Below are 12,309 nucleotides of genomic sequence, written 5' to 3'. Positions count from 1 at the left end.
TTCAAATTGCTCTTACATTTTTGATGTCCCAATTTTAAAGTAATTATATCAAACATGAAGCAACATCATGTTTCCAAAACCTGAAAGTTTTCAATTAATTTTTGTTTGTTCCAATTTAAGAATTTTTTTTTGTTTGTTTACTACTATTTGTTACTATTTTCATGTAACTTTTTTTTATAAATATGTAAATGCAAATTAATTCAATAAATAATGTTTATTTAAAATTTACATAGATTGTTTTCTATTCAGAACATTTTTGAGATTTGTATCTCCCGGATATTTCGAAAATACAGTCATACCTGGCCACACGTTACTAAATAGAAATCTTTATGTAATACTTTATTGCTTTTTCCTATTGTGAGCATTAATTTTAACGTTATTCGATGTTTAAAATGTATTTTCTTTGAATAAAGTCATTCTACCGAAGTAATTGCTTTTGTATTCATTTTTAATTTTGAATTTACTAAACATTATACAATTAATATCTTAATAAATAAATTAAAGGAGGAGAAAAAGCAAAATGTTTAATACATTTTTTTTTTCTATTTTGTTGTTTTCTTTATTCTGCATACGAATAATATACACAGAGGTCAATAGACAATTTAATTTAATTGTTAGTTAACTTTTTTTTCACGGGAACAAAAAAAAAACGAGTAATATATTATAAACATTAAATATATAAACAGAAACTGTGAAATATACAAAACATCATTTATTTAGCAATTTTATATAAAAGTGGATGGTGAAAATTAAGCTGTCAAATATAAACTACAATACGTAGCAATAAACGATTAACATTAGAGTCTACTTCATTCTATTTGTAAATATCAAATAGTATATAAATATTTGATTAGCTCGATATATTTGCTACTGGTATTTCTCTCTTTATTTTCATAAAAAATTTAATTACAATTACTCAATTACTCTAGTAATGCAGCAATTTAAGTATTAAAAAATAATACTTTAAAAGTCAATCAAAATATTGATTGACAAACATCTGTTAGTTACCCATTTAATAAACAATAAATGGATCAAGTAAGTACAATTGACAGGCCAACTATAAAATAATAATTTTGGAAATACGCATTGTTTAGAGAATTGTAGACACGATGTGTCTGTCTTAATTGATTATTAGGATTAATCGGATGAATATTTCCATAAATCAATTGGTGAAGATTGATTGTATAACAAACGAAATATCAATGGAAACTATGATAATCGATTCGTATGGAAATCATCTAATTAGTTCAGAAGAATTTTAAATAAGTATTTAATACCTAGTTGTTTTGCCTATTAATTACCTGCACAACTTTAATAATAAATTGTTTTTCTACTTACTCTTATTATTTCACAAAGTAATTATTGTTAATTACATCATTATCTATATTTCTGAATGTATATTTTATTTCTCTTGCAAAACCGTTCTGTTAGTGGACAAGGTTTATTCACGATCATTGAATAAAGAAATATTATTTGAATTGAAGTACTTTTTTTTTAAATATATATTCAAACATGTACATGTCATTTCGAACTTAATACCGCTCCGGTAAAGCTTTGTACCAGAAGTGGTTTTTTTAATCTTAAGACTATGTCCTACGCAAATGCGACCACTTCAACTGTTTGCTTCCGCTTTCTTTTTTTTTCATTTCACAAACCACTTAATATCAATTACACAATACACTTTTATTGCGTATAATAGATAAATTATTGAAAATTATTGAGTATTTATAATTCTAATTATTATAAACATATATTTAACTTTTTTTAAGCGTAACGTATCCATTTCATCTGAACAGATGACTATTATTAAATCTAATATTTTCTTTAAGTAGTAAATGGGAAACTGTAGAGATGTTTGAAAAAATTTACTGATCTCTTTAGAGATTTATAAAAGGTTTTTTTTTTAATGTATGCAATTTCTAAGAGGCTCGGAACGTATAACTAAAAATATTGGACTAATTATTGAAATTGTGTCCAATCAAATCTGATATATTATATTTAGTAATAATTAATTTTATGAGTAAAATGTTGTTTGATTTAATGGTAGTATAAAATATGCATTGTAATAGGTCTGTCACATATTCATTAACATTAGCTGTAATCGAAATAATTAGTAATGTAGAATATCGATAGGTCACTTTGATCGATGCCGATTAATATTTGAATAAAAAAATACAGTGTAGCAATGTAATAGTTATTTAGTTTGTATGTTTGTGTGTGTTAATTTGCTGCAATCAATACTGTGTGTATAATTGTTTGGTTAATAATGAGAGCCGTGCATTTTTCATGAAAGTTCAAAGGGGAAAACGAATCGGAACGTGAGCGCTGTTGCGTAATAAAGTCGCCGTCAATATTGATAACGACCGCCGTTTGTTCGGTTCTTTCTCGTTTTGTTTTATTTCACTTCTCGAAAGATAACTTCTATCCTGAATAATTTATCCCGGATGGTAAATAATTGATATATTCAAGTGCATTACGTGTACTTACCTGAAGAATCGATGAGATGCGACTCGTACGTGATCATTCCTAGCAAACAAACGAACTCAACGTCGATTAAAAAGTTCGAATCACAACGGCCATTGTTTGATCACTATTGAATGACCACGAGCGATCTATAAAGTTTAATTAAATTGTTCAAATCCAAATTAACGCTCTGTTGTTGTTGTTGTTGTTATTATTATTACTATCGATGCTGTTTTGTATATGCCCGATGCGAGCACAATAGAATTCGAGCGTTCTTTCAGTTTAATTTATTAATTGATTGAATTATCATCGCTCCGCATCGCATGCAAGAAGAATTGTATTATTTTTAATTGCGAAGCGAATTATTTAGATCCGTCCGCAATCGCTGTTGTTTTTCTCTAAACTCGTTCCAAATTACCGGCATTTACTTGGTGAATAAATAAGATCAGATACTTTTTTTTTTACCGGGAAGTCGAGATTAAATATTGAAATGTTTACAAGCAGATCGTCTTGTTGTTATTGTAGTTGTTGTTTCAGGAGAAGCCTGCTCTTGGGTCATTTGGTGTTCGGAAGTTGTTCTTGGTTGTAGCTGAAAATGCGAACGGGATCCGCTATAAATGGGGCCAACGTCACCGAGGATATCCCGTGGCTTTACGACATCAACTTGGACGACACCAATTGGATAATTACCAGCTCATTTATGATTTTCACCATGCAAACCGGTAAGGCGAACGCGAGATCGCGATGCAAGCTTCTTTTTCATGCCTTATATCGTTCACTTCTTAGGTTTCGGAATGCTGGAATCTGGATGTGTCTCTATTAAAAATGAAGTTAATATCATGATGAAGAATGTTGTGGACATAGTTCTCGGAGGTAATTTCTCATCGATTCCGGAAAGTGATTTAATGATAATTTATTATAATTTCCTCTTTGATCCAAGGATTGACGTATTGGATGTTCGGATACGCTTTTTCGTTTGGAAGGAGCAGCTATGATAACCCTTTCATCTCAACGGGCGATTTTCTGATCGACCCTGATATTGACGATCCTATGAAGGGCGCAATTTACGCTGCCTTTATTTTCCAATTATCTTTCGCGACTACAGCTACCACAATCGTCAGTGGAGCAATGGCAGAACGGTATTTTTTTTTTAGTATTTTGTCAATTAAAATTAAATCAAGTTATAAATAAGTTTGTATACAAGAGTTATTAGTATGTATGTAGATTATGATAACATTAGTAAGATTAGTTTGTGTTTAGATTATACAAATACTTTTTTTTTGTTTCGAAACCTTCCCTCTTCACTTAGCTTACGCATCTTGCGCAATTTCGCCAGCCACTAATTTTTTTATACAAATAGATTTGTAAATTTGAAAGTTTGAATTTGTTTCAAATTTAGCGTTTGTTAGTATATGCAACCAATCATACATGTTGAATAAGATACACCGTTTATATTAAATTAAACTATGTGAATCGGTTACAGATGCAATTTTAAGGCGTACTGCATATTCAGCTTTTGGAATACGTTGATTTATTGCATACCGGCTGGTTGGGTTTGGGGTCATCATGGATTTCTGAAGCAATTGGGGGCAGTAGACATCGCCGGCTCCGGACCCGTTCATTTGATCGGTTTGAATCTTGCTCAAATTGATTAATGCAATCATCCATCGTTGTATTACTTTATTTGCAGGCGGCAGCGCGGCTACAGCTGCAGCCATAATGCTTGGACCTAGGCTAGGCAGATACGACAACGGTATAGCTCCTCTGCCACTAGGTAGTCCGGTAAATGCTGTGATGGGTTTGTTCGTCTTATGGTGGGGCTGGCTGGCTTTCAATTCCGGAAGCACATATGGAGTAATAGGCTTCCTTGTTGTTTGATGTATTAATATATAGCATTCATTTGCGTTTTTTTTTTAGCTCAGCGGAGAGAAATGGCAGTACGCCGCTAGAGCCGCTGTCATGACGATGATTTCTTCCTTTGGTGGAGGAGCCTTCAGTATTTTATATTCTTTGATACTGAAAAACGGTAGAATCGAAGTTCTATCAATTATTAATGGGATATTGGGTTCCTTGGTTTCTATAACTGCAGGCTGTTTCTTATATAGGGGTAACATAAATTACTATTAACTATTCTAATCATTATTTTTGTCACTATTTTATCAATTTTTATATTAGCCTGGGAATCGCTTCTTATTGGCGTTATTGGTTCCTTTTTGGCTTGTATTACAATGCCGATGTTTGATAAGGTGAGCGGTTTTGAAATTCAGAAGAAGATTTTTAATATATTTCATTTAGCTAGGTATTGATGATCCGGTGGGTGCAAGCTCCGTTCATGGTATATGCGGTATTTGGGGTATTGTAGTAATCATTTTCATTATAAAATATTGATGTTTAAAATTTAGGTGTTCTTGCCGTTGGAATATTTGCGGATAATCCGATACCATTAAATACGACAAATGGGTTAAAAGGCTTGATTCATGGTATGACTTGAGTTGATGCATTTCGATGTAAGCAATATAATTTTGATTGCAGGTGGAGGTTTCTATTTACTAGGAATACAAGCGTTGACCTGTTTGTGTCTAGTCACTTGGGGTATGTGCTCTTGCATGTTCCTACTGTTCGTCATCAACAAGATGGTTGTCATTAGAATGGAGGTGCATCATGAGCTGCTGGGTGCAGATTTAACCGAACATCACATCAAGCACGGACAGGTATAATATATATATAACGATAAATAAATCTTCAATAAATAAATATTATTTTCATCAAGGTCGGGGTATCGAGGGCCTTGTCCGCCCTCCGCCCTGTATTAGACACATCCAGCGTAGAGAACATCATAGCTGTTGGTTTAAATCCGGGTCACGACATAAACCTGAAGAGCCTCAAAAATATGACCAACAAGAAGAAATACAAACTATCGAAAATGTTACGGGATATCACCAAGAATCGCAATTTCGGTATCAACGTGGCACGCCAGCTGTTCCCGAACAAGAAAATCGAGAAGAAACGAAGTCTAACAGTAAAGCGCAACAACCTGATTACACCGATCTCGTCGGACGCGAAATTCCCGCCTCCGATTCCTTGGTTGGATTAGGAACGACCAGAACATTCGTTGCATACGTATATTTTTAAATCTAAATAAAATACTTAATAAAATATTAATCTACTTAATTAAAAGTCTGGTGGCGGAGGATTCGGAGGATCCAGGCGACGACGCTTCTTCGTCAGCCTTGGTTCAGCCCCTAACTCCTGCTTCTCCACGTCCAGATATTGGTTGCCTCGACCCCTTTTGCCCTTCGATATATCGTGAATGTTCATAGACTTCTTGCTGCTGCTTGCGATCTTGTTCCTTTTGCCATGTATGCATAAACATATGATGAACATAGCAACCAAAACGGCTGCCGCAGAATACGCCAACAACTTAAACTTATCCGTGTCCATCTACAATGTAGAATAATTCAATATATATACACAGAGTGGATTTCTTAAATTTACCATAGCAGTTAAGCAGTTTGGATTCTGTAGAGGAGATGTACACGTCAAACAGGATTTTGAACCAACATTGGGTTGATACTGCCATTTCGGACATTGCGAGCAATATGCTTCATCTCCATCAGAAAAACTGTTAGGGTCACAAGCGACTTAAAGAAAGATAACTAATTAATCTCGTATATAAATAAAGCAAATATTCCATCTTACTGCATATATGTTGATCTGGTATTAATCCGAATCCAGCCGAGCATCCGATACTTAGTATAGGCGATTCAGTAGTTTCATTTGTTGTATTATCATGGCTTGGAGTTAAAGTGACTTCTCTAAGTTGGTGATAAATGACTAAATCATTAATAAATAATTCATAAAAAATAGTGCTAATATTTATGAAATGCTTTATCTACCGGGTTGAGTTTCAAACACTTGCAGATTATGTACAATCACCGAAACCAACTTGTTGTAAATTCTCATCTGACAAATGATATTGCACTGGGTGATATTCAAACTTGGTATAATTAGATCCATGGGTTCCACTCGGAATACCAATGCGACGTATATGGAATGGTGGTTCTAAAATGAAAACAGTTTAAATTAAATATGACATAATATTCGATATTACCTTTTTATTATTGCAATGAATCCGTGTAATTTCCAATGTGCAGATCTTATGACTCCTCCCGCAAATCAAATCACTAATGTCTGTAGTAAAATACATTTTGACTACCTCCACGTCTTCCATTTCGCATAAAACTTTCATCGTATATAAAATGGTCGTATTTATATCAAACTTAGGCAATTGAACTACTGACAATTGGTGTATAAATGTTCGAATGCCGGTAGAGTTATTAGAAATGGTACAGGTATAATTTCCTCCATCTTGAGCTACTACATTGTCGATGATCAAATAACCCATGTCAGTTTCTTGCATTTTTCCTTCTAAATTTGTTATGATATAATTAATAATTAATCCTAAAAATGGAACATTTAAAATAATTTTACCGGTGATTGGTTGACCATTTCCATCAGTCCACTTTATATCATATTTGCTTGTTGTCATATTCTTTCCTTCGGCACACGGAATCTTAACGCGCGCTCCCGGCGACACGTATTTATGATTCCCTAGGAGTATACAAAAATCATTTTATCTTAATGTATGTACTTGTACGTACTTACCGACATCCACGAGCTCAATGTCTTTTGTTAAAACTGTATCAATATCTTTATTATACACCACTTCTCTTTTACCAATCGGTTTCTCCTCGCCCGGCAAAACCACATTCCTCTTCTCCCTTTTATGTATGATAGATCCCACCTTGATTCCACTCTTCAAAGGAACATTGAACACATCGCACTTGTAGCTGTTTAGAGAGCTGTTCAGTTCACCGACGACCGATTTATTACGTAGATCTTTGATCAAGTTATCTATAGAACATATGCAGGTTGAGTTTCCTTCACTGCCGATGCGGCAGGATCCTTCGTTTCGGAATCCAGATACCGAAATTTCAATATTGCCAGAGGATTCAGTTATTTCGGTTGACGCTGCAACTGAAACAGATACGTTGCTCACAGTTGTTGTTTGATATTCAGTGATTCGGTCAAAATCTTTCAGTTTCATCGACCGAAAATGGTACGGATTTAAGGTGGAGTCTATCTGCTCGTCATCGTAGACGTCCGAGTTCTTCGCGACTGTCGTGTAAAAAGTCTCGAAATTTGGAATAGGTACGGTCGAATTTGGAAAATACGTTGGTAATTGTACGTGAATCTCATTTACAGTTGTCGACGTGCTAATTAGCATCCCTTCCGATTCTAAACGAGAATCGAAGAAATAATAATTATTGCCGAATAGAATATGAACTGTTACGTATACTCACTTGAGTTATCTTCAGAAGATGATAAATGTTCCGATACGTTGATGCTTTGAGTAGACGATAATTTCTCGCTCGAGGCTATACTGTATGTACATTCTGATGAAGTAAGATCGTGCGTTGCACTGGCCTGAGCTCCCTTGTGCGTAGTTATTTCATCATGTTTATGCGAATTTGTTGTTTTACACGATGTGGACAAAGTTGTGTGTAAATTTTCTTTTGTCTTCGCACTAGCCTGTGCTCCAACATGTGTCGTTAGTTCTTCATCAACAGGAATGGTACTTGCCGTATGAAATTCTCCTTCCTTGATGCTAGCTTGAGCACCACTGTTTGTAGTTATTTCCTCATCCTTATGATCTATGTGAGTTTTTTTGTGATCCTCTGTCGGTTTTTTTTCTTCATGTTCATGCGATTGGTTTTCGTGATCTTTATGCTGCTGTTTATCTTCCTCATCATGTTCTTTATGTTGCATTGTACTTTTGTGTTCATCATGATCATGTATATTTTCATGCTCTGTGCGCTCTTCTTGCTTTTCCTCATCTTCCTTATCTTTATCATGATGAATATTTTCTTCCTGTTCGCTAATTTTATTTGTAGTATGTTCTTTGTGCTCATGATGTTCACCTTCATCTTTTGTATGTTTCTCTGTTTCATTTTCTTCTGTATTATCTTTTGCATGTTCCTTTTCATGATCTTCAGGTTTATATTTTACTGCATTCTCCTCAGTGCTATGTTCTTCGTACTCCTTATGTTCATTTTCCTTATGCTCATCTGAGATTTCATGATTGGCATGCTCGTCTTCACTTTCTTCTTCCTTATTTTCTTGCGTGGTTTTATGTTCGTGGTGTTCATCTTTAATTTTATGATCTGCATATTCTTCAGTAGCTTTATTTTCATCTTCAATATTATCATGTTCAGTATGTTCATCGTACTCTTTATGTTCAACTTCATTAGTTGATGCATGTTCAGTATAGTCATTTGATCCTTTATGCTCATTTGTATGTTCTTCTATATTTTCTGGTTCTTCGTGCTGTTCATATTCATGTTTTTTATGTTCCTCTGTTGTTTCATGTTCGGCGTTTTCTTCTTCTTTATTATGTTCTTCATGTTCTTTAGGACCGCCTGTGGTTTCATGTTCTATTTGCTCTTTACTGCTTTCATGGTCTGTATGTTCTTCAAGTTTTTCATTTTCTGCTGTAGTTTTGTGTTCTTCGTGTTGATTATGTTCAATTTTGTGATCTTCGTTTTCTTCTTGTTTTTGCATTTGTGTTGTTTCATTTTCGATGTTTTCTTCTTTATTATCATGACTTTTATTCTTTGCAACTTCAACATTTTCTTCATGCTCTTTATGGGTTTCATGTTCGGTTTGTTCGTCGCTACTTTCATGTTGTGTGTGTGCTTCAATTTTTTCATGTTCTTCTGTATTTTCCTGTTCGGTTTGTATTTCATGTTGAGTTTGTTTATCAATTGTTTCATGTTCGGTGTTTTCATGTTCATCTTCTTTGTGCTGTGGCTCATGTTCTGCTCCTGTTGTTTTATGTTCTTCTGGTTCGTTATGCTCTATATGTGTGTTTGTAGATTCATGTTCGATTTCATGTCCTTCGTGCTTTTCTGTATGCTCTTCGTATTGCTTCTGCTCATTTTCATGCTCTTTGGGTTCTAAGTTTTCTTCTATAGATCCATGTATAGTATGTTCTTCTGGTTCTTTATGTTCATTATGTGTTTCTGTTTGAATTTCGGTTTGTTCTTCGTGCTCCTTTCGTTCATCTTCATTATATTTCTCACTTATATGTTCTGTGTGTTCTACTGTTTCATGTTCTTTGTGACTATTCGTAGTTTGTTCAGATGGATGATGTGAGCCAGGTTCTTCTTTTTCTTCATGTTCTGTATGTTCTTCTTGTTCAGTTGGGTGATGTGAGCTAGATTCTTCCTTCTCTTTATGTTCTGTATGTTCTTCATGCTCAGTTCCTTGTTTTCTTCATGTGTTACATGCTCAGTTTGTTCTTCGGATTTATGTTCTTCTTGCTCAGTTGGGTGATGTGAGCTAGATTCTTCCTTCTCTTCTATGTTCTGTATGTTCTCTCATGTTATGTTCTTCTTGTTCAGTTGGATGATGTGAGCCAGGTTCTTCTTTTTCTTCATGTTCTGTATGTTCTTCTTGTTCAGTTGGGTGATGTGAGCAGATTCTTCCTTCTCTTCGTATGTTCTTCATGCTCATGTTCCTTGTTTTCCTATGTGTTACATGCTCAGTTGTTCTTCGGTTTCATGTTCTTCTTGCTCAGTTGGGTGATGTGAGCTAGATTCGTCCTTCTCTTTATGTTCTGTATGTTCTTCATGCTCATGTTCCATCTGTTCATCATGTGTTACATGCTCAGTTTTTTCTATTGATCCATGTATAGTATGTTCTTCTGGTTCTTTATGTTCATTATGAGTTTCTGTTTGAATTTCAGTTTGTTCTTCGTGCTCCTTTCGTTCATCTTCATTATCTTTCTCACTTATATGTTCTGTGTGTTCTACTGTTTCCTGTTCATGTTCTTTATGACTATTCGTAGTTTGTTCATTCAACTTTTCAGTTTTCTCCTGTTCTTCCGTCTCATGGCTTTCTGATTTCTTTGTCTCTTCAGTATTGTCAAAAATAGTACTTAAATGATCAGCAGCAGATGTAGTATGTTCTATATGTTTATTGTGATGATCTTCTATATCAGAANCTTAGTTGTTGCGTGGTGTTCAAGATTAGTTGTATCAAAATGTGCATTTGTTGAATGTGTAGATTCTTTATGCATATGTTTGGAACTTACTGTTATTGAATGTTCAACTGGAGTTTCAATTTCTTCATGAACAGTAATAGGTTTTATCGTTGAAGTATTTTGCTGTTTATGTATTTTCTCATTTTCATCATTCAAAACGTGAATTTCATGAACTGTCGAAGGTGCTAAAGTTGTAGCAATAGTATGTTTGGTATCATGATGTCCAGTTGTTGCTTTATTAAAGTTTTCTACATTCTCACTTTCGGAAACATATTCTTCATGAACGCTTGACGGCTCTAGGCTTGTTGCTTCTATTACTTTAGTGTTTCCTATACTTGTTATGAGACTTTCAGTTTTATGATCTGTATATTCTAAAGGTTCTTCCGAAATGAATAATTCGTGAACACTCGACGGCGGTAATGTAGATTGAGTATGAGGCGTATGGTCTGTATGACTTTCATGTCCTTCCTTCTCTTTGTGTTCTGTATGTGTTTCATGCTCATATTCCATTGTATGCTCTTGTGAAACATGAGTGGTTTGTTCTTCAGAGTTATTAATCTTTTGCTCAGTATGGTGATGAGAGGATGGTTCTTCCACATTTTCATGATCTGTATGTTCTTCCGAAACATATAATTCATGAACACTTGAAGGTGCTAATGTAGATTGAGTATGAGGCTTATGGTCTCCATGACTTGATTGTTCTTGCGTCACTTTATGTTCTGTATGTTCTTCATTCACATGTTCTTTAGTTTGATCATGTGTTACGTGCTCAGTTTTTTCTTCAGTCTTATGCTCTTCTTGCTCAGAAGGATGCTGCGAATGTTCTTCATGCTCGTGTTCTTTATTTTCCTCATGTGTTACATGATCAGTTTGTTCTTCGGATTTATGATCTTGTTCAGTTGGATTATGTGAGCCAGGTTCTTCCTTTTCTTCATGATCTTCTTGTTCAGTTGGGTGATGTGAGCTAGACTCTTCCTTCTCTTTATGTTCTGTATGTTCTTTATGCTCATGTTCCATCTTTTCCTCATGTGTTACATGCTCAGTATGTTCTTCTTGTTCAGTTGGATGATGTGAGACAGGTTCTTCTTTTTCTTCATGTTCTGTATGTTCTTCTTGTTCAGTTGGGTGATGTGAACTTGATTCTTCCTTCTCTTTATGTCCTGAATGTTCTTCATGCTCATGTTCCTTGTTTTCATTATGTGTTTCATGCTCAGTTTGTTCTTCTGATTTATGTTCTTCTTGCCCAGTTGGGTGATGTGAGCTAGATTCTTCCATCTCTTTATGTTCTGTATGTTCTTCATGCTCGATGTTCTTTTTTCCTCATGTGTTACATGCTCAGTTTGTTCTTCGGATTTATGTTCTCTTGTTCAGTTGGATATGTGAGCCAGGTTCTTCTTTCTTCATGTTCTTATGTTCTTCTTGTTCAGTTGGGTGATGTGAGCTAGACTCTTCCTTCTCTTATGTTCTGTATGTTCTTTCATGCTCATGTTCCTCTGTTTTCCTCATGTGTTACATGCTCATTTCTGATTATGTTCTTCTTGTTCAGTTGGGTGATGTGAGCCAGGTTCTTCTTTTTCTTCATGTTCTGTATGTTCTTCTTGTTCAGTTGGGTGATGTGAACTTGATTCTTCCTTCTTCTTTCTGTTCTGTATGTTCTTCATGCTCATGTTCCTTGCTTTTCTTATGTGTTACATGCTCAGTATGTTCTTCAGATTTATGCTTCTTCTTGCTTCAGTTGGATG

At 34.7% G+C, this 12,309-nt stretch overlaps 2 protein-coding genes across 2 annotated transcripts in view; one reads left to right on the top strand and one right to left on the bottom strand.

Annotated features, from left to right (window-relative positions):
• LOC108569792 (putative ammonium transporter 2) overlaps positions 1-5,571 on the top strand; it is a 7,614-nt gene extending 2,043 nt beyond the window's left edge. The window contains exons 2-12 of the mRNA XM_017931480.1: positions 3,001-3,185; positions 3,250-3,336; positions 3,404-3,602; positions 3,947-4,092; positions 4,154-4,317; positions 4,381-4,570; positions 4,639-4,709; positions 4,759-4,816; positions 4,866-4,943; positions 4,996-5,174; positions 5,234-5,571. Coding sequence (XP_017786969.1) covers positions 3,059-3,185; positions 3,250-3,336; positions 3,404-3,602; positions 3,947-4,092; positions 4,154-4,317; positions 4,381-4,570; positions 4,639-4,709; positions 4,759-4,816; positions 4,866-4,943; positions 4,996-5,174; positions 5,234-5,557 — 1,623 coding nt within the window. The 5' untranslated portion in view covers positions 3,001-3,058 and the 3' untranslated portion in view covers positions 5,558-5,571. The remainder of the gene's footprint in view (positions 1-3,000; positions 3,186-3,249; positions 3,337-3,403; positions 3,603-3,946; positions 4,093-4,153; positions 4,318-4,380; positions 4,571-4,638; positions 4,710-4,758; positions 4,817-4,865; positions 4,944-4,995; positions 5,175-5,233) is intronic.
• A 63-nt stretch (positions 5,572-5,634) lies between these two features.
• On the bottom strand, positions 5,635-11,577 carry LOC108569788 (myb-like protein X). Its single transcript, XM_017931471.1, has 9 exons — positions 11,429-11,577; positions 7,827-9,796; positions 7,129-7,761; positions 6,955-7,074; positions 6,575-6,891; positions 6,360-6,525; positions 6,163-6,297; positions 5,959-6,104; positions 5,635-5,904 (listed from the first exon to the last, which is right to left on the bottom strand). The coding sequence occupies exons 1-9, from the start codon at positions 11,575-11,577 to the stop codon at positions 5,635-5,637; spliced, it is 3,906 nt and encodes a 1,301-aa protein (XP_017786960.1).
• Between the last annotated feature and the right edge of the window lie 732 nt (positions 11,578-12,309).

This window comes from Nicrophorus vespilloides, unplaced genomic scaffold, assembly GCF_001412225.1.
Source record: "Nicrophorus vespilloides isolate i.1.1-1 unplaced genomic scaffold, Nicve_v1.0, whole genome shotgun sequence".
NCBI classification, from domain to species: Eukaryota; Metazoa; Arthropoda; class Insecta; order Coleoptera; family Silphidae; genus Nicrophorus; species Nicrophorus vespilloides.
The sequence above is the reverse complement of the archived record's forward strand: the minus strand, read 5'-3'. Positions and strand labels throughout refer to the sequence as shown.

Excerpts from the sequence above, each read along its gene's own strand:
- LOC108569788 (XM_017931471.1), bottom strand. The coding sequence starts at position 11,577 with ATGAGCATAAAGAACATACAGAACATAAAGAGAAGGAAGAGTCTAGCT. Across the intron at positions 9,797-11,428 it reads CCGAAGAACAAACTGATCAT|AAAACAAGGAACTGAGCATG; the intron begins GTAACACATGAG and ends TAACACATGAAG. Across the intron at positions 7,075-7,128 it reads CATTGAGCTCGTGGATGTCG|GGAATCATAAATACGTGTCG; the intron begins GTAAGTACGTAC and ends GTATACTCCTAG.